The 22,840-nt window shown below is 41.8% G+C and overlaps 1 protein-coding gene across 2 annotated transcripts in view; it reads right to left on the bottom strand.

Moving 5' to 3' along the window:
* Syt9 (synaptotagmin 9) overlaps positions 1-22,840 on the bottom strand; it is a 189,999-nt gene that overhangs the window by 132,611 nt on the left and 34,548 nt on the right. For both annotated transcript variants that reach the window (XM_055597423.1, XM_055597424.1), the window contains exon 2: positions 3,440-3,791. In XM_055597423.1, coding sequence (XP_055453398.1) covers positions 3,440-3,791 — 352 coding nt within the window. The remainder of the gene's footprint in view (positions 1-3,439; positions 3,792-22,840) is intronic.

Below are 22,840 nucleotides of genomic sequence, written 5' to 3'. Positions count from 1 at the left end.
TACTGTAGAATTCAAATGCTGATTTCTATACCTTCCCCCCTCCCCATACCTGGTTGCAGTCCTTGTTCTGAGAATCTCCTGTCTCAATATTGTGTAAACACTGCTCCCCATTTGTCCCCTGGTATGCCAATAAGGCAGCTTACAGCTAGTTTTGATTAGGGGAGAGAATAGGGCTAGAGTTTCTGTCAGCCAGAGAAGGGGAAGTTAGAAGATTAAGGGGGGATTCAAAGACAGAAGAGGTCTAAGAGACATCAGGAGAAGAGGCTGGAGGAGGAAAGCCACAAAGCACAAGTATCTCTAGGATGTATGCTGGGAGGAAGCCACATTAGCTCAGAGGGTTAAGAATAGAGTAATATCTGATCCTAGTCTATCAGGTTTCATCAGGACTGGCTGCATTGTCTTCCTCTGTGGCCTGGTATGGCTGTCCACCTCCCCCCACGGGGAGGTTATCAGAGAGCCAGGGAGGAGGACCTTCCCTATTAGTGGACTCAGGGAGGAGCATGGAGGAGAAGAAGGAGGGAGGACAGGGTTGAGAGGGGATGAGGGAGGGGCTACAGCTGGGATACAAAGTGAAAAATTATAATAAATAAAACAATTTTTTAAAATGGAAAAGAAAGACTAGAGTAATAACTGATCAGTTATCATCTTGTGAAGCTTATTATTATTTGTGTGATAGCTGGTTTAAGATAGAAACTGAGAAACAAACACAGTTTTATAAAAATAACTGTAACAGACATCATCTTCATCAGAGCAGATGCAACTATTTGCAAAAGACCCCTAAAATCCAGCTTCTTGACTATTGGGGCTCCCTCATAGGAGAGAACAAGGTAGGTCACTGGACCTTTACCTGAGATTCCCCCTGCAACTTCTGTATACAATTCTAACCTAATTCCATGTGACTTCATGTCCTAGGAGGTATGAGAGAATACAGACTATGGAAGCTTAACTGAGGCAGTGGTGATGGGAATGACTGCTGCTGGCATGACTGCTCCCAGGTCACCCATGTTCCTGTAAGTAGTCCAATAAGCTCCTTGTTTCCCCAAGTTAGACAATGATGGAATTATATGTTGTTTTTGTTGGTGGTTTTGCATAAGAAGAGAGTTGGTTTATAATTTTTACCCCAAGGGAAAAAGCTCCCACAATACACACTCTCCCTCCAACCCCCTTTATGTGTGCACACATTCTTACAACACACTTGCTAATGAATTTGAGGATCGCTCTGTAATACACTGCTAGACACAGATGTGTATTTCCAGAAAGAACCCATGGAACTACGCCTGTAGTAATTTAGGTATGAATGTTTTAAATGCATAACAATGCAAATTGTTAATACTGGGTCAAATGCAGCTGAAAAGCATTTAAATTGCTAATGGCAGTCCAGCTGTTACTGAACCCAATTTTCACTGTTTGAAAGATAATTTAATTGCATAGCTTCAAAATTAAAATAATCTGAATATAAAATGTACTTTATGGAAATTAGTCCTGTATTTTTTTTTAATTTCTTCTAACTGAATTTCCACAAATCTACAGTGAAACTAACAATGGATTTTCTCTTTTAAACACATTTCTTTATATATAGGGTAACTAAATATTTTCTATAATAAATGCTGTGGTAATTACAGAAATTTCATTGATAGTTTGCTAGAGTTATAGGGAAGGGTACACAGATCAAACCTAATAAGAAGTTTTTTAAAAAGTCTTCTGTCATATATTATATACTGACTGCAGTTTCCTCTCTGTCCCCTTCCCCAAAGTCCCCACCACCTAAGTCACCTTCCCTCAGAAAAGAGCAGGCCTCCCGTGGACATTAATCAAGCACAGCATAACAAGCTACAGTAAGACAGGCACGTACCATCACATCAAGGCTGGACAAGGCCACCCAGTAGGGGTAAAGGGTCCCAGAAGTAGGCAAAAGAGTCAGGAACATCCCTGCCCTAATTGTTAGGATTTCTACAAGAACACCAAGCTACTCACTCAGTTATAAAATATTGTAGAGCAAGTGCAGGCCACACTAGTAAGAAAAGCAGGAGAGTAATAAGAACATTTGCATGACTCTGTACCCGAAAGAATACAGACAGGAGCAATAGGATGAGCACCAAATGTGAGACAATCTTGAGTAACAACCCACATGAAAAGAACTGGGTGTTGGGGACACTAAAAAGGCTGTACTACAAGTCCTACTGTGTGAACTCCATGGAGGCATCAACTCTATCTGAAGGAGAAATCTTTGTAATAAAATCTGAGGATTTCTTGTAAATCAAGTGATAAACAACCAGCCACTTCCTTCAGGAGGATTATTTTAAGTTTTGCTCTTTGATACAGAACTGGAAATAATGCTAAAATAAATTTCTGAGGAAAAAAAATAAACTATAAACTGTCATATTCCATCACACTTAATGTGAATGAGCACAGTCTCTAGGATAAACTTCATTACTATTCCTGTTTCTAGAGAATGGAAAGATCTTTTCAAAAATAACTTTTCCCCTAAAATCTCTTACCAAAAATTAAGTTTTCTATCCAGTGCTTAGAACTAGTTGTGTAGTTTCAGATTCAGCTCTGCACAACCTTGGTGCTTTGGAGATGTGCCTATACCTCAGCGTACAACCTCAGCATCTCAGGAGATGAAGGCTTCAATGACAGGGGCGATGAACACAGTGATGCAGAAGGCAAAAAGGCAGTGCTACTAGTGTAAATCTGTGTAAGTGTGTGTTACCATTTCATTCTCAAAACCACCCCTAAGTTGGTAGGTCGACTCTCCTCCTTCTCTTACGGAAGCTGAAATGGACACATATGGAGGTTAAGTAATTTGTTCAAGGCCACATATATAAATAAAGCAGTTCTTTACATCCGGAGCCCAAAGATTTTTAATAACTACACCATTACTCAACTACTACTTAAGAAAACACAACATCCAGACAATAGAAACCCCACTCCCAGTAGTCTGCAATTGTTACAAAGGCCTGAGGGTGGACAAAGACTTCCACTTATACTGTGCCATCTGAAAGACACTGGGATAGATCAGGGGCACAATGAGTCAATTGTATGGCTTTAGGGGGACACCATAAGAAAAGAAGCTAAAAGCTCAGATTCGTATCCAAATCCTGACCCAGATATATACTAATATTCATGCTTCTTAATCTCTAAATTTCTCCTACTATAAAATGAAAATAATAGTACCCATGTCAGGACATTAAACTATACAAAAATAATGAATATTATTCGGGGGGGGGGCAATGTTAACCATTACTTTTATGGACTACATGGAAACTAAGCAAAGCTTTGGAACTAGGTCCGGCAAAGAGCCACAGAGTTTCTCCATTTTTATGCTTCTGGGAATGAGTCATCTAGATGACTATCTGATCCTTAGCTAGTCAGTAATATCACTGGCAAGAAACAGGGATAGGCTGTCTCTGCCTTGCAGGGAAGGGGCATTACTGACCGAGCTGATGGTGTTGGCTCTGTGACTTGTCGCTGCACGCGGACGGCATGGGCACAGTTCTCTTGGCCACCTGGCTGGGTGGAGAGGGGAATGTCAGGGGAAGTGTGGCTGATCTTCATGGAGGAGTCGGGGCAGGGTGTGGGTGGGTCTAGGAAGTCCTCGCTGTTCTCCTGCTCATTCGTTTCTGTGTCTGTGTAGTTAAGAGGCTCTTGGTTGTTGTCTTTGCTACCAGAGAACAGGCCTCGCTCTCGCCATGGAACCCAGCACAGTTTCCAAGAAACGAAGAGAGAGACACCGAATAGGGCAAGACCACAGGCGGTAACCACAAGGGTTAGCAGGCTCACAGAGATATCTGCAAAGAAGAAAAAGGAGAAGTCAGTGTGGTGATGTCTCTCATGGCCACCCACTGTATGGTCCACACAGAAGGACCATCTTATCCACTCATTCTGAAGGACCTGACTCTGAAGACCAGGATGGAAGATGCTGCAGTGTTACCTGACAACAAAGATTCAGACATACACCAGAGGCTCCAAGAGCAAGGGGAAAAAAAAGATTGCATGCAAGTTGTAGAAACACAAAACACTGTGTATTTAAGGAGATTCTGAGTGCCCTGCAAGTCAAATGAGACTGTCCTTCAGGAGGCACCTATCATTCAAGTTTTCTGAGAAGGAAACTTTTGCCTGTCTTTTAAAATTACCCTGTCATCTCAAAGAGCCATAAATTTAGGAATTAAACCACATTTTCTTTCTGTTAAGTTTTTAAGGGTCTAAGATGATGTGTTTAGTAGGCTTTGTAGCATCAAGAATACCTACCATTTAGGTCTTCTGAAATCAGACAGACTGGCATAGTTTGAGTTTCCCCAGATCCTGGGGCATCTATTCAAGAACAAGAGGTTCTCTTAGAAGGTGAGGAAAAAACACAGACAGGAAAAGTTGGAGAAGTGCCAGTATGTGGTGGATCTTCAAGCCAGTTATCTCAGTAGGGGCTACAGGTTAAGCTGCTGGAAGGGAGCCATGTGCCTCAGAGCCATCCCACTTCACTGAAGAAGTGAAGGTCCTGGGCAACTCCACCCACTCCATTCCATCATGGACTTGAAGGCAGCTATAGAGAACATTTAATAGCAGCACTTCAGCATAAAGCATAGGAGGAAGAATGAGTTTCAGCTGATATTGAAAAATTCTACACTGAAGCCAATACTGGAGCTAGAGTGGAGGAGGTGTGCAGGCAGGCCATGAAGGGACGAGGGCTGGGGTACAGCAGGCAAAGATGGTGACTGTATGTGGACCATAGTATCATGGCCATGCAGTATTCCAATAGCTATGCTCATATCTGTCAAGGCAGAGTGCAGTCTCTGCCAAGTTCCTGCCTCAAAGCAGGGTCAGAGAGACCGAGGCATGGATCTGATCCCATCCCTGATACCACTACTCTAAAGGATGCCCCTACATGTCCGTTCTGTGTCCCAGGACCCCAAAAACTATACCCAGGTTTTGCCTCTTTTGGTCATTTTAAAAATCTGCACTGCTTCTCCTAGAATATCTCCATCATGTGACAGAAAATGTGCTAGGCTTTGGAGACACAGCAGGAGGGCAGACGTCATAACTTCATAGGTTCTTTTTCTGGAGAAATTAAAAAAAAAATCTGCACTCACAAGTGTACTGTGATTTGGAACAAGTCATATTCCTAGTAAATCACGTAGGACCTACACCACTTACCCACTGAATAAAGCTGCCCAACTACCAGTCACGTTTTCCACCACGACTTTGATTGTTCTTACAAAACGATAATCGTTTTGTCAGGAAAATTGTTCTTGAGAGGAGCCAGCTGCCATGCTGCTGATGGATCAAATGGATGCCCCCATGCCTCCCAGTCAATCTTTGCTGTGGTAAAACAATATAACATGTCTGCTTGTAACACAGGGATTCCTGTTTCAATGCTGCAATTGAGCTAAAATCTCACTGAAACAAGGTAATCAGTTTCCTATCAGGAATAGCATCATTCCAAAGTAACATGAAGGAATTTCTGGACATTGTTGTAGAAAAGCCAGTCAGTGTCAAATACTAACCAGTGAAGGGCACTAATCAAACCGAAAAAGTCCTAGCCACTGGGGATGTAACTTAGATGATAAAATGCTTGCCCAGTATGCAAGGTCCAGGACTAGATCCCCAGCACTGCAGGGATCATACACAGTGACACATGCTTGTAGTTCCTGAAACTGGGAAGCCAGAGACAGAGAATCAGGAGTTCAAAGCCATCCCTGCCTACATAGTGGGTTTAAGGATGATTAGGATGACTACCGCCTATGTCAACAAAACAAACAAAAACAACAACAAAAACAGGTAGAGAGGTGGGCTGGCACATGGCAGGGGGAAGGTTGTACTACTGGCGGAGGCAAAGTGAAGGAGTTAGGCATTTTGCTTTATAGATACCCAACATGGTTGGGGCAGTGAAGAACAAGGTGTGACCTCAGAATCCACTTGGCTATGACATCTCACATAGTGAGGTCTCCGCTGTTGCAGACTTCTACAACAGCTAGGGTTCACTGTACCTGGCATAGCAAACATTAATCCCCAGCCCCAAGACCACATAATAGAATCTGAACACAGACCAGGCTACACATGTGGGTCAATCTCTTAGCGCATTCTGCATTCCACACACAGGCAAAACTCATCAACTATTGTAGCTTTGTCCTGATAAACGCTACAAGGTGAGCGGCTGCACAGGCTGGAGGAGGAGCATGGTGGAAGACAGTGGGGTTAAGACTGTGATGGGGTCGGTGTGTATTACTTATTGATCATTCTCCCCTATCATAAGACATCGCTCCATGGAATCAGTTTAAACCAGAATTCTCTGTGTTGGTCTGGGACACTGACTAGTTCTGCCAACGGAAGCTGAGCCAATATAGATCATCTACCACAGACCAGACTCTTCAGCTTGGACATAGTGCACGAAAGTAAGAGCTTTCTCTATTGCTCATGTTAGGGCTCATCTTCAAGCCTGTATGCCCTAAGAAATGATTTAGGGCACAGCTCCAAGTCTAGAATAAGGAATAAATTTAACCCTGACTCACAGCCTGTGGCAGAGTTGCAAGTGAGATACAGGTTCATGAGCAAAACCTAAGGAGTTGGTATTTTGAGTCTATGATTTTAAAAGGATTTGTTGTCATGGCAAAAAAAAAAAAAAAAGTTGGCCAATATACGTGACCATAGACCTGGGATGCTTTAAAGAAAAACAAAGGACTGTATTATAATTACTAAACAGGGATAAGACCATTAACCCTGGGTTGTCCAGGGTAAACTAAGGCATAAGATTGTCTAGACTTAGGAATTTAATGTGGTGCTGGAGAAATGGCTCAATAATTAAAAATATTTGCTGTGCAATCATGAGGACAAAATGTTGGATCTCAAATACACACATAAAAAGCCAGGCATCCTGATCCAGTTTGGAGGGGGCCAGAAATAGGGGTGTCAATTGGGGCTTCCTCACTTGCTGACGAAACATGATGCCCAAGTTTGAAGAAAGATTGTCACAAAGGACCAGGGGAAGAGTAATAGAGAATACATGGCACTTTCTTCTGGTCTCTCTACACATGCACAGGTACATATGCATATATATATATATGTATATATGTATATATATGTGTGTATATATATATATACATACATACACGCACACACATGAGGGTATATACACACACATATACACACAGAAATAGAAAAAGAAAATAAAAAGGAATTCAACATGACAAGCCAGGGACAGTGACACATTCATCTACTTTCTGCACTCAGGGTGGCCGAAGAAAGAGGAACATCATAGTTACATACTAGCCTAGTCAACATGGCAGGCTTCAGGGCAGCCATGGCTACATAGTGAGATACAGCACATAAGCAAGCAAACAAAAAAATAAGTAAATCCCATATATGCCCTGAGCTCATTTGGCTTAGTACACTACCTCTCAGGGTTCCACTGGCAGACAACATGTCAAATAACACAAAGCCTGACCTACTTTTACTAGTAGTCATCAGGCCTCTGACCCAGTTCATAACAATTCCAGCTTGCTAAATGGCTTTTAGGCTATGCTTTCCAAAAATCAGCTTGCTCATAAGTGCAGTCATGGAGCAGGAAACATGAAAGGAGAGAGCTTGTCTCCTTAAACACCAAATGCCAAGCATTTCAAAGAATTCCTGGCACAGATAAGGCATTTGCTGCCGATGAAGCTCAGCTGGGGAGCTCTGCAGCCACTTGCTGTGTACACCCTGAACTGCGGAAGGGTAGGCTGTATAAACTCTGGAACTTGCTAGGATCTTATGGATTCACAGTTTTATAATGGTGTGTGTGTGTGTGTGTGTGTGTGTGTGTGTGTGCGCGCGCACACGCGCTGTCATTACAAACGGCAAGAGTAAGGTTTTCATATTTACACATGACACCAGGTGAGTTAGCAGTGCTTCAGAACACCTGGCAGGATGCCAGAGAGCAGTGGCCCACATGACCTCACCAGCTCCAGCTTAACCATCTGAGTGTCTGTTACCAACAGCTCAACGTGTCTCTAGTCACTGTGTTTGTACTTTTCTCTATTGCTAAAAAAGAAGGTTGAATCACTAAATCCACTCCCATCTTCTTGTAACTCGACCTCAACAGAGGGCTATGGCGATGGGAGAGTCAGCATAGAATCACAGAACATTTTTAAAGATACAATTTATATCTAAGTTAGGCAATTGGTACATGGTCATTTGCTTTATAAACTTTAAAATTACAAATATATTCATAACATATTCATTGGCATTTAGGCATATTTTAAAGATGAAAAATAATAGTGATAATAAAATATAATGAGAGGTATTTTTTAAAGAATAAGAACAGGGTAATTGGTCCTTTTGTCCATGGAACAAAAAATAATCAGATGATGGTTCAGGCCTTGAAAAAGGCAAATGCTACAGTTCTCTGAAGGCTGGTAGTGATTAGGGCCGGGGTCTGTATATGAAAGTGTAGTAGGATCGAGGTAGCATTTTCTCAAGGGTGGAGATGTGAAATGCAATGCCCTGCTACTAGGTCTTAATCAATGCTCATGATGTACTGTAATGGTATGTCCCTCCACACCACACAAAATGTTCTAACATAGCATCCCAGCAAACAAGTATAATTCTAAAGGACAGCTGCAAATTTTTAAAAGTGAAAAGTACTTTCGACCGATGAAAAAAGAGCCTGCACATCCACTAGTTGTGTATGGACTGAGGAACAGCAGCCATTGTGTTAGTTACTTTTCTATTGCTGGGATAAAACACCACAGCCAAGGCAATTTATTTTAAAAAACAAATAAAACAACAACAACAACAAAACATTTAACCCGGCTCATGGTTTTGTAGGATTAGAGTCCATGATGCAAAGGAATGACTGAGAACTTACATCTTGATCCCCACATAGGAAGAGGCAAAGAGAGAGACACTGGGAATGGTATAAATCTTCCGAAACCCAAAGCCTGTCACCATGTGACACACCCTCTCCAGTAAGGCCACACGTCCTAATCCTTCCCAAACAGCTCCACAAAGTAGGGAGCAAGTATTCAAACACATGATCTAATGGGGACCATTCTCATTTCAACGCCCACAGGCTAGACATAACAATGAATGGAACCAAACAGGAAGGTCAACAGCACAACAAACACCAGCCAACCTGAGGCATCAAAATAAATGGCCCATGACATTAGTCACATTAGAGCAAGGAACAATTCATTTCTATATTGAAATTTATGAAACAACAACGTAAATTAAAAAGCATGGATGAAGCAGTGCCTGGCAAAAAGGAACCTGGAGGTTCTGTCTGACCTGGGAATAAAAATATGGCAATTCCCCAAATACAAGTACAATTCAGAAACAGTACTGAAAGACTGAGACACAGAAAATGGGGGCAAAAATCAAAGGGGGAAAGTATTTAAGTTCCTTAAAACTGAAGGACAAGAGAGTAGAGTGCCTCTTAGCATCGGGAACACAATGCTATGATCTTAGATGCTTTTATTGTGAAATTTTAAAAATAAAGACAAGTGGAGATAAAAATAATAAAGACATAGGAGCTGGAGGGATGACTTGGTGAGCCAACTTTCTGATATGCACAAGGCACTGAGTACAGAACCCCAACATACATGTGAAAGGTAGATGTGGCCATGCACATCAGTAACCCTAACACTGAGGAGATGATGTGAAAAGAATCAGATCCTCAGAGCTTACTGGTCAGTGATCCAACTAGAATCAGTGAACTCCAGGTCAGGAGAGACCCTGCCTCAAAGCATAAGGTGAAGAGTTACAACAGAATACAACCATCAACCTATCGTCTCCAAACACACACACACACACACACACACACACACACACACACACACATATTAAAAGACTGAGAAACTAGACAACCACCATCAACCTATGTGCTACACACCACACACACACATAGACACACACACACAAATTAAAACACTAAGAAACTAGAACTATAATCAGACTTACCAGAAACTATATACAAGGAATACATGAACATTTCTGAAGGGGAAAAAAAAAGCTACATTTAACTTAAAATTTTCTACCCAAATATGCAATTAAGTGTGTAGGGCTTTTAAGAAACACCTTTAGAATTACATGGTGTCAAAGGAGCTACTTCCATGCATCCATCGTGGAGACCCCTTAAGGATGACTGTAAGAAATGAAAATGAAACATATATACAGAGAGATTTTCATTTAATGCAAGATACCTGAAAAGAAAACCACAGCACAGGACTTGGGCAACAGTTGAGTGAAGAGGCAGCCCTACCTGCAGCAGTGACCCAACCGAGCATATAGTATATTACCCAATAGTATATATATAGTATATATATACACTATATATATATATATATATATAGTATATTACTCAATTAGCAAACATGTGAAACACTGGCAACCTAACGATACTGGGGTTATTAGTAACTCTTAAGGATGATCCTCGTATTATGGTTATGTGTCAGAGGCACGCGTGGGAACCATTCTGGGTGATGCAAGGCCTGGAATTGGATTAAAATTTCAGATCAACAAACACTGGCTAGGATCTGACTACTGAGTTTTGATATGTGGACTTTACAATATTATCCTCTCTACTCTTGAATGTTTGACAAGTTCCTAAAGGAACATAAAAAAACGTAAAAATGCTTTGATGGAGGAAAATGTTCATCTATGACTTTAACCTTAGACATTCATATTTAATAAGTTTTGGATAAGGTCCAGAATCTGTATTTTTAACAAGCATCGCAAATCTCAGATGACTCTGATACACATGGCTTACTGATCATGATGAATGATTAACCCTACAAGTTAATTGCAGTGTGTGTGTGAGAGAGAGACAGACAGACAGACAGACAGAGAGAGAAATAGAGAGAGAGGCAGAGAGAGAGAGAGAAAGGTCTTAGAACACAAAATGCTTTCCTAACCCTAAAACAATTATTCTAGGGTATCTAATATAGATAACACACACACACACACACACACACACACACACACAATCTGTTTAGAAATTAGGCCATGAAGAACTTGAAGGCATAATATGGTGCCTTGCAGGGAAAGTGGTAACATAATTAGAGAGGGGAAATAGGCAAGACCACACAGCTTTGATGATGGGATGTTAACAGTTTCAGTGAACAAAACCAATGAGGACATTCTGAAGTAGAATGAACCTTTAGCATCATCCAGAATATTTAATGTGAGAATTTCTTTATCAACATCCCTTCATGTGACTACACTTAACACTTCATCATATATACATATGTGTGTGTGTGTGTGTGTTTGTGTGTGTGTTTATTTAAGACCATATAATGGACTTTTTTATACTGTTACAGTTTAAAGAGATAATATTGCTGTGAACCTAAAACTGTTCTCAAAGCAGTCTATTCCCAACATCAGTAAAGGGGAAACAAGAGAAGAAGGAGGGCGAGTGTTGCATTCAAACATTGCAGTCCTCTAGAGACATCCAGTGCAGAGGAACTCAGCTCCACACCTCAGCAGGCTCCAGGGCATCCAGCACACTGGAGAAGACACATGTAATGGATTCCAGGTTAAAATTAAATGCCTTGATATTAAAATGATTGAACTTGTCTAAGAAATGCAATCATGCAAAGATACTGCTGTGTAATTACATTGCAGGCACCACTGCACAGCAATTATGAGCAGAGCTTCAAGTCACGGTCCAGATTTGTGTCTCTAAAGTGGGTGTAATCCCAGCACTTGGGAAGCAGAGGCAGAAGAATTAGAAGTTCAAGGCCATCATCTACTATATAGCAAATTCTAGGGCAGTCTGAGCTACACAAGACCCGGACTCAAAGCAATAACAACAAAAATTATTTTCATCTCAGCATTGATTGTATAACCTTAGGTTAATTTCTCTATATCTTCATTTGCCATAGTAATATTATTGGTGAGTTGTCTGTAATGACTACACAAAAAATTCCTGGTGCTAAGGAGGGGGTAGTAGATCAGTGGATAAGAGTGCCTGCTATATAAGCAATGGAGCCTGAGTTAAAATCCCCAGCATCCATATAAAATATCTGGATATGCCTATACCTGGGAATATAGAACCCAGTATTAGGAAACAAAAATGTGGATCCCGGGAGCTCAGTGGCCAGCCAGTCTAGCCACAATGGTGAACTTCTGGTTCAGTGAGAGACCCTGTCTTAAAGGAAAGGCAGGGGTGATAAAGACACCTTGCTCTAGCCTCCAGATAGACATATACACACCCACCCACATACGTGAATGTGTACTCCATACACAAACCCAGCACACAATACATGCTGACATTCTTTTTTAGAAAAAATGAAAGCTAGAAACATAAGTATAAATTATTTTTAAATATGTGTCTCAGGATCAGGGTGCTTCAGTAAGGGCCTTCTAAGGTGGTCCAGTTGCAAACACACTGAGAATCCAGTCAGCAGCCAGCAGATTCAATTGCTGAGGACAACAGAAGGCACTTCCCTCACACAACTTATCTATGCTAATAACTAAACTAGAAGCTTAAAATAAAACCAGGCCTTACTTTTAAAAAAACTACTAGCCAGGAGAATTCCTGTAGTGCTAGTTCTTGTTCTAGGCACTCCCACATGCTGGAAATTGGGATATGGAACGAAACTTGGGATTCAGAGATGACTCCCCCAAACCCTAAGACAAAAGTTGGTATCTTTGGGATACCAACTGAGAAATGGGAATGCTGAGAAAGCAGCACTGGAACTGTGCAGCCAGTGGATCCTGCAGAGTTTTGACAAGAGTGCTTAGAATAATCTGTGAATGGGCTGTTAGGGTGACTCTGATGAGAACTGAGAAAGAAAAGAGAGCTTCTCAAAGGCTCTTCTTGCTGAATCCCTAGGTGACCATGAATAGACTGTTGGCAGACACATGGCAGTAAAGACTTTTCTGATGTCTCAGATGGCAATGAGGACAGTCCTTGTCTGGTGTAAAGAACCAGGGTGAGTTGTGCTCACATAAGGTGGTTTTGTGGAAGATAGAACTTGCAAACAACAAAATGAGCTACTTGGCTCTAGTTATTTCTAAGTAAAGTATTGAAGGTATGGCTCTTCCTGGCTAAAGGCTAAGAGAAAATTTAGAGAAATCACCTGAAGACAAATTTATTAAGGAAAGAGAAGCTAGAGCTTAGAGATTTGGAATATTCTTAAGATAATGTCTTTATTCTTTGAGAATTCCACTCAATGTATTTTGACTACATTCATCCTGTTCCCCCAACTTCTCCTCTACCTCTTTACCCACCCAACTTCATCTTTCTCACTCTTTCAGCACTTTCATTTTGTAAGGCCATCAAGTGCAGTCTGTGTTGGCCAACACTCCTCGGAGGGGCCTCTGCTTTGAAGTGTGGTTGATATACTGGGTGTCGCTCCATTGAAGAAAGCTCTTCTTTCTCCTAAAAGCACTCAATAGTTCCTCAGATAGGGTGGTACTTCATTGCCATGTACCTTCTTCCAATGCCGGGATTTTATCTGGCTTGAGCTTGTACAGGCCTGTGACTGCTATTACAATCACTGAGTTCACACACACATTGTGCTGCTCTGATATGTCTGGAGAACACTATTTCATTAAGCCATCAACCACCTCTGGTTTGGTCACCTTTTAACCCCTCATATTCCTAATGGTATACACATCCCATTTAGGAATGAGCACTCCAGTGTTTCTTATTCGCTGTATGCTGACCAGTTGTATGTGTCTGTGTTAATTACCATATACTGTGAGAAAAAGTTTCTTTGTTGAAGATTGAGAGGCAAGTTATCAGGGCTCATGTTATGCCTACTTAGCAGAATAATAGTAGCAGGTTTTTCTCCTAGGCCCAATGACATATTGAGACGCAGGTTCTTAGCCTCTTTCAGTGTCAGGCATAGATTCCATCTTGTGCAGGGACCTTAAATCACATGAAAAAGTAACTGGCTGTTCCCTTAACATTTGTGTCACTTTTGTACACAGTCATTGCCGGGACAGTAGTTCTTGCAGAACACGGTTCCCAGCTGGGTAAGGCAGGCGATAAGTCTTCTCTTCTGGCAGTGTGCATAGCACCTCCAGCACTCTGAGTGAACGATGGCCAGCAGGGTGAAGCTTAGATTCGGAAAATTCTTAAGTCTTTCTACATGGGAGAAAATAAGAAAGCATGTTGAGAACACAGTGGGTGTGGCAAAGCAAGCCATCAACAAAGAATTAATATAGGTGCGAACCACAGTTGAGCAGTGGCCCCAGCTGAAAAAGTGCCAGCCTAAAACAGAAGGGAGAAGAGATGGGAAGGAATTATGAAAAGCTGGCAGAGCTGTACTTTATGGGACAAGACCACAGAGTTAGTCTTCTGGGGTCAGGGAAGAATGACTCTGGAGAAAACAAAAATTACCATGACAAACCTCAGTTTTCAAGACTGATTATAACCTTGATTTTAATACCACAGACTGAATAGTTTTTCTTCTCAAAAACTCACATACCATCCCAGGTGGGGCATCGCAGGAAGCAGAAGATCAGGAATTCAAGGTCATCTTTGTTTATAAAGCGAAGTCAAGCCAGCTTGGGCCATGTGATGTTATCAGAGGATGTGGCCTTCGAAGGTGGTATGATTAGGCCCCTCATAACAAAAGACTCCCCACCTCTTTCTCCCACAGAATGGTCCTTCACCCCTTTCATCTATGAGACAGCCATTTGTGGACAAGGAAGCAGATGCGCACCAGATACCAAATCTGGTCTAGGGCTTCTGTGTCTAAGAACTGAGGAATATTGTGATATGTCATTAATAACCCACCAGTCTCTGGTTTTCTGTTACAGTAGTCTGGGCTAAGATCAATAAGCAAAATCCTACATATACCCATTTCTCATATAAGACCAAACCCTGGTCATCTGATTATGTTTTTAAAAGATCACCAGGAGAAAATAATGGCCAGAGGCTTTCCACTGTGGTTCTGTAGGTTGTATAGTGCCTTGGTTACTGTTCTATCGCTATGGAATGACACCACAAAACTGGCAAGTTATAAAGGAAATCATTTCATTGGGGATTTGCTTACAGTTTTAGAGGGTAAATCTATGATCATCATGGTAGGGACTATGGAGGCAGGCAGGCATGATGCTGAAGCAACAGCTAAGAGTTTACACCTGATCTATAAGCAGGAGGCAGAGAGCATGAGACTGGGCCTGGGGTGGGCTTTTGAAGCCTCAAAGCCCACCTCAGGTGACACACCTTCTCTAACAAGGCCACACCTCATAATCCTTCCTAAACAGTCTACCAACCGGGAACCAAGCACTCCAATACATGGGGGTCATTCTCACTCAAACCACGACACATTGGTCCCTCTCTATTCAAATGTATACAGTGGTTAGAAAAGAGCTTTCATATTTCAAGAGGCCTAGACCTGCCCTTGCACTATTTATGCACCATTGTGACACAGCTAAGTCTGCCTCACTATGGTCTTTTGCATCTGTCCTAAAGATCACAGACATGACACTCACACATTTTTGTGGCTCGTGCAAAACCTGACAAGTGACTTTGAGTTCACAGGACTGTCTTTATCTAGGGTTGAAGTCATAATAGTTCCCATTATAACCACAAGTCAGAGTGCTAACCAACTGGAGGCTACAATTTATAGCCATTCCTGCTTTTTATTCCTGTAGCAGACATGAGATTCTCTTAGCACTGGCTCATGGTGAAAATTGCAAGGATTAAGGAGCATTAACTCAGCCCTACAGAGGCCCATTATTAAGGTACTGAGCCAGGTAAACAGAACACACAGCTACTTTAACTCTAAGAAGCCCGGGAGTAAAATGACTTAGAACATGGACCCCAGCAAATAGCATCAACTGCATTTTTTTCTTCTGTTATTAATGCAGAGCATGGTGTATCTGTAACCAGACCGTGTCCACAGATTCGTTCCTTAGAAGGCTGCCCAAATGATTCTGCCTGCGTAACTAAGCAGCTGGTCTAAAATTAGCCTGGGGAGACATGTTCTTTTGCACCTTTAATTTGCAAAGTGTTGTTTCATGGGTGTGACCAGCTCTTCTTCACACTGACATTGCCACCTCTGCCTCAGCCAAAAGAGGCTACACATGGGCTGCAGCTGCAGCACCTGTGTTTGTAACCCCTCACTTACAAAGCCTTCTGTCCCACGATCCCACTGTCTGCATAACAGGAAGGTTCCGCCACCATGGTCTGTTTTACTCTTTTGCTTCCGCTCTCTTTGTACTTGCTCTAGAAATTATTTGACTGGGGGGGGATCTGCTTATAATATCCTACTCCTTCACCTAGTTGGAAGGAAATGCTTGTAGGATCTATAGTTTCTCTTTTGTGTTTTGCTAGTGACTAGATAAGTAGTTCTGGCTGGCATGGGACTATGGAGTTAGTCCATGTCACTGAACTCGCAAAATATCCTCCCACCTCTCCTGGCATTACAGACTTGTACCACCATGCTCAGCCCCTTTGTTTTGTGCACACTGAGATTCTGGCCCATGTGGAATAAACAGAAACGTTCATATGTGCTAGAATTATTGAAAAAGAATAGACGACTGATATCCAGATGATCTGAGACAGAAGGGGACATCTGCCTGAAGGCTGAAACATCTTGAAACACAATTTAAGAGCAGTGGTAGTGACAAAGGACAGGCTGAAAGGGTCAACAACCCTCCTTGGTGTGTCCATGGGAAGGCACAGCCCCACCCTGCCCACCATATGCAGCTGTTACTCAGCAACTGTTGGCTGCCTCCAGTAGCTTATATTTCATTCCTCACCTCTGCCCCTGGGAGGCATCTCTCTTCGCCTGCCAGCACACATGCCCCTGTACAACAGTTCACCACAGTGTTTCCATTCTGTTTCCTGACATTTCTTTGAAGCTGGGGCCTTTTGCATTGGCCCAATAATTCACACCTCCCACAGGACCCCTTTCCAAGCTTTTTCAGCCAGAATCCTCTGTTAGGCCGGATCTGTTCTCGCTTTGATCCAATTTTTGTTCAAATCTCTCATCTACACTGGGAAACAAGATCAAAAGGTTGCTGACAAGCACCGTTCCGAACTAGTGTTTAGAAGCATCTCATAAACCAATGTCTGCTTGGGAATGCTTTTTTTTCCATTTGGATCAGCATAAGGACTGATGTTTCCCTAAATGATCAGGCTTTTACCACTCAGCCAGTAGGAGAACTGCTTGATTAGGAAGCCGAGACTTAGTCCTGTCTCCAGCTTCTATCTGGCATCTGCCCACCTGCACAGTGCACTGTGTGATACTGTGATGCTTGGTTTGGTTTCAGATTCCAGAATTAAGCATTCTTTCCCTTCAGGTCCTTCTGCAGACACCTTCAGAGCATGGACTTGCCTCGAGGCACCTGGCCTGGCTGAAAGTAGACTATGTACTTGTTTTCTGCTGGCTGGGTCGACGCTGGTGTGGCTGGAGGACTCAGTTTCTACTGGTATGAATAGAATGATATGGGGTAGAGAGTTAGGAAGAAACAACCTACAGATTGCGTGAAGGCTTGACTTAAGCACAAGCTATTCCTTTAGAGTCTTCTAATTCTTGAGAAAGCACAGCACTTGAGAGATCAGGAACCAATGGATTTTATGTCTAAGTATCTGAAAGCTTTTGAGGCTCTAGCTACCTCACAGTTCTAGTCCCAAAGTACTGTGTTCTTTCAAATTAGAGACTTAAAAACACATCCTATAATCATGTAACTTCTCAATTGTACATGACGTTCTCTATAGTCAAAGGCCTTCTTTTAACACCTGCTTATGAAATGCTAACAGGAGACACTGGAAATTCTACCCTCGCAAATACACTGACATTTACTCTCTAAACTGCTTTCAGCCATTCTAGCCTGACCCTTCTGAATTCTATCCCAGGTTTCCCATGCCTCTTGCTCCAGTTGACTTTAGCCAATAGGAAGTCTTAATGGAAATCTAGATGGCAGGGGAAAGAGGCAAGCTAAGGTATTTACTCTCTCAGCTGCCTTCTTGTTGCTATCATGACAGGTGTGTTCTGCTACAAGGGCCACGGCTTTTGTAGGTTCTTCTCTACTTGCAGGTGTGGCAGTTCCCTTCTGCCACTAGCTCTGGAGGATGCATCATCCCTCAATGGTTCCCTTGGATCCTGACCTTAACACTGTAGTTAGTCCTCATACTAAACTTCCTCAAATTACCCAACTTGATCACTCTGCCAACTTCCACTAAGACCCAGACTTGTTCCCTATAGAACTGGTTATTTTCTATCCTAGGCCCGAGCTCTAGCTACCTAGATAATGTCAAGGGAGTTGTACTCTTATCTTGAGATTCCTGATATATAAAATAAAGACATACTCAGCTGGGAGAGCCTTCCAGATATCATCTTCTCAGACAAGAGTGAAAATTTCCATTTCTAACATATCTCAACACCCCAGCATGGCATCAGTTCACAAGGCATACTCTTGTTTGATAAGTGAAAAAATTAAAAGCTATGTATCATTTTTCCTTTGTATCTTTTTTACTCCACTAAAAATGTGCTTAAGGAAAAGAAACTTCTAAAAACTCTATTCAAGTTTGAGTATATGTAGAGAGAACCACCATTAAGATCACTTGTTCAGGTTGGGCATAGTGATATGTGCCTGAAACCCCATAGTCAGGAGGCAAAGAGAGTTAGATAGAGAGTTTGAGGATAGCCAAGACTTTGTAGCAAGTTCATGTCCAGCCTAGGCTATATGAGACTCTATCTAAAACAACAACAAAAAAATTTACTCATGATTGAAAATGATACCATAATTTACTCTTTCCTGGATGTCTAATGTTTCATGTAGCATATAACTGAAGGAACATGGGTCATGGAAATGGACATAATTTCTTTAACTTTACAACACACTATGCGAATCATCTCTCAGGAAGATACTGCTACCAAGGTACTGTGACATCTTCAGAAGAAGCTGTTAGGAACAGCAGATATCTTCAAACAGCCTTGCTTCTGTGGTCAAGACTAAACTTGGAAGAACTTGCCCTTAGAGATTTCCCAGAGTCTAAGTACAGGAGATTCCCTTCACATTCCTCTCTACTTTTGCAGACAACATTCCAACCTATGCCCCTTACCAGTGTGGCCTCCACACCCTACATGCAAACACACTCCTAGGTTACCAAGCTGCCTGTGCCCAGGTCAGACTTGGACTACTAGTACCTGGTTAAAAGCTCTGTATTGATTTCCTTTCCTCCACAAATTGTATAATTTGAAATCAATTTCCCTTTAGCCATATTTAGCTATTGAAATGCAGGCATTATCTTTTCAATCACTCATTTTCCTACCAGCATTATTAACTGAATGACCAAGATAAGACAAAAAAATTATAGCAATTGTTCTAAGGAGCAAAAGAAGGAAAAGAAGAAATGGTTAGAATTTCTTTCTTTTTTTTAATTTTATTTTTCTCATTAGTTACATTTTGTTAATTCTGTGTCCCAGCTGTATCCCTCATTCCCTCCCCAATCCCACCCTCCCTCCCTCGTCTCCCCCTGCCCCTTTCCAAGTCCACTGATAGGGGAGGACCTCCTCCCCTTTCATATGACTCCGTTTTGTCAGGTATTTTCAAGACTGGCTGCAAAGTCCTCTTCTGTGGCCTAACAGTACTGCTCCTCCCTTGGGAGGTGGGGAGGTCAAAGAGCCAGTCATTGAGTTCCTGTTAGAAATAGTCCTTGTTCCCCTACTATGGGAAACCAATTGATTACTGAGCTATCACGGGTCACATCTGAGCAGAGGTTCTACGTTTTATACTCTCATGGTCTTTGGTTGAGTGTCCATCTCAGAAAAGACCCTGTTCCCAGATATGTTTGGTCCTTGTGGGGCTCCTATCCTTTCCGCATCAAACTTCTCTTCTTTCATATGATTCCCTGCACTCTGCCCAAGGTTTGGTTATGAGTCTTAGCATCTACTTTGGAACACTGCTAGGTAGAGTCTTTCAGATGCTTTCTGCGGTAGACTCCTGTCATACGTTCAATGCATATCCCATTTGTCTTTCTAAATGATCATCATACCCCGTGTCTGCTTTCTTGATTATCTTCTTTAGGTGTATAGATTTCATTATGTTTATCATATCTTTTAGGTCTATATAAGCGAGTATATTCCATGTTTGTCTTTCTCCTTCTGGGATACTTCACTCAGAATGATCTTTTCTAGATCCCACCATTTGCCTGCAAATTTCATGATTTCCTCTTTTTTGATTGCTGAGTAGTATTCCATTGTGTAAATATACCACAATTTCTGTACCCATTCCTCCATTGATGGACATCTGGGTTGTTTCCAGGTTCTGGCTATTACAAATAAAGCTGCTACAAACATGGTTGAGCAAATGTGTACTTGAGCAAATTTTGGGTATATGCCTAGCAGTGGTATAGCTGGGTCTTGAGGAAGCACTATTCCTAGTTGTCTGAGAAAATGCCAGATTGACTTCCAAAGTGGTTGTACCAGTTTACATTCCCACCAGCAATGGAGGAGGGTTCCCCTTTCTCCACAACCTCTCCAGCATGTGTTGTCACTTGAGTTTTTCATCTTGGCCATTCTGATGGGTGTAAGGTGAAATCTCAGGGTCGTTTTGATTTGCATTTCTCTGATGGCTAATGATGTTGAGCATTTCTTTAAGTGTTTCTCTGCCATTCTATATTCCTCTACAGAGAATTCTCTGTTTAGCTCTGTTCCCCATTTTTTAAGTGGATTACTTGATTTGTTGCTTTTCAGCTTCTTTAGTTCTTTATATATACTGGATATTAGCCCTCTGTCAGATAAAGGGTTGGTGAAGATTCTTTCCCAATCTGTAGGCAGTCGTTTTGTTTCGATGATGGTGTCCTTTGCTTTACAGAAGCTTTTCAGAATTTCAATACTGTTCTTGACACTCATAGGAAGGTACAAGGACAGCAGCCTTCTCCACCATGCTCTCACAAGGTCTGTGCTCCACAAGGTGCAGGCAATCCACATAACAGGCAGTGGGCAGAACTTTAGCAGTAAGCAGACAATGACAGCTTCACCTGAGACATTCCATACACTCATCTCCTTTTATACCAGGTAATATTTTCTATACTTAAAAATTATAATAAAATACACATAACATTCAACATTGCATCTAAACATCTTAAAACACACAGTTCAGTGGCATTACATTCACTGCTATTTCTGGAACTCTTTTGTCAACCTACACTGGACCTCAGCACTCAGTAACCCCTCACTAAGCTCCTGTAAGCAATGCCCACTTTATGTCTATGATGAACTGAGTGTTGTGTACCATTTGAATGAAAGCTAGTCACCAGACAAGAGCTTAACTTTTCAAAAGGGCACAAAAAATAGCTGGATCCATAGAGCATAGGCAAGACAGCTGGGCACCCAGGCAGGGGTGCAGGGAGAACAGCAAGGTGCCCAGGCAGGAGGCACAATTGGGATGGCAGAAGGCTGCACAAACACTAAGTAAAGAAGAGACTCTGGGGGCACAACCCAAATCATGCTCTGGAAAATGAGGTGATTAAGGGTGTATGAAATACAAACAGGTCATGTCTAATAGTCTCCGAATCCTCTAACCCTGGATGTAAATACGCTCTACTTGGGGGTTTAAGCAGACGCACACTCTTGTGGGTAGTCACGAGTACCCTATATCATGAGAGATCCAAACAGTTATGAACATGAGATGCTATCTAAAGACTGGCTTGAGTGTGAAGTGCTCTCTACATACCAGAAATGTGAACACTGTAGTCTGAAGTAATGAGGACTCCCTACAGCATCAGAAGAGGGCATGGTTCTTACAACTTAAGGACTGGAAGAAACTAAGGCCATATCGCTGGTGGCCAGTCAGAGAGAAAAAACAGGCTTGAGCAAGAAGTCAACATGAGGGAAGCAGAAGAAACATCAGTGAAAATAAAAACCAATGGCTGTATAGATGAGAAAGTATTGAGAAATAAAAGGTATTGAAAAAGTTGGAAAAGATTAGATATTATCATAAAAATATGTAAGGATAACCTAGCTAGTGACAGCTGATGGACAGATATCTTTGACAAAAATGTACATCTTTAGGTTTACCAAATACCAGTAATGTCTATATAAAAAGTCCCTCTTAAGCCCCCTGCCAGAGTACTACTTAAGGCATCTCCTTACCTAATTGCCGATATCTGAAGCCTCCAAGGGTTTACCAGGCCCTTGGCAAACACCTACTTATTTTTTACTGTTGTGACTCAGAGTACATGTCAGAAGGCCCTTGGCCAACACTGGAAAATTAACTGTAAAGAGAAGCTCTCTCTAGCTCTTGCCATGGTACCCCTCGATTTTTACATTTCTGTAATTTTATTATTACTCTTTAAACTTTTACTTTTGAGAGTGTGATTAAAACATTTCTCTTTTTTCCCCTTCCTCCAAAACTTCCCATATAACCTTCCTCAGTCTTCTTTAAATTCATGGCCTCTTTTTTTCACTAATTATTATTTCATATATATATATATATATATATATATATATACATATATACACACATATATACATTATATACATATATATATATACATAACCTGTTCACTCTACATAATGTTACTTGTATGGCTGACCATTTGGCACTGGACAACCACTTGGTGTGCTCTTCCCTGGGGAAGACCATTTCTCCTGCTCCCAGCTTTCCTCAGTTTCCCGTAGTTCTCTGTGTAAAAGGCCTTATGGGTTTTTCCTTGTTCCATTTAGCATGCCCTTTGGTGTTATCCTTGTTCAGCTCATGTTTGGGCAGTCATGCTGGTGTGACTCTATGGGTGTAACTTCTGATATTACCAGAAGACACAATGTCCCCACAAACTCCCTGATCCTCTGACTCTTTTTTTTAAATTTTTTATTAATTACACTTTATTCATTTTGTATCCCCCCATAAGCCCCTCCCTCCTCCCCTCCCGATCCCACCCTCCCTCCCCTTTCTGCATGCA

Source organism: Psammomys obesus, unplaced genomic scaffold (genome assembly GCF_907164565.1).
Source record: "Psammomys obesus unplaced genomic scaffold, mPsaObe1.curated_primary_1811, whole genome shotgun sequence".
In the NCBI taxonomy this organism is placed as follows: domain Eukaryota; kingdom Metazoa; phylum Chordata; class Mammalia; order Rodentia; family Muridae; genus Psammomys; species Psammomys obesus.
This window is presented reverse-complemented; position numbering and strand designations above follow the sequence as displayed.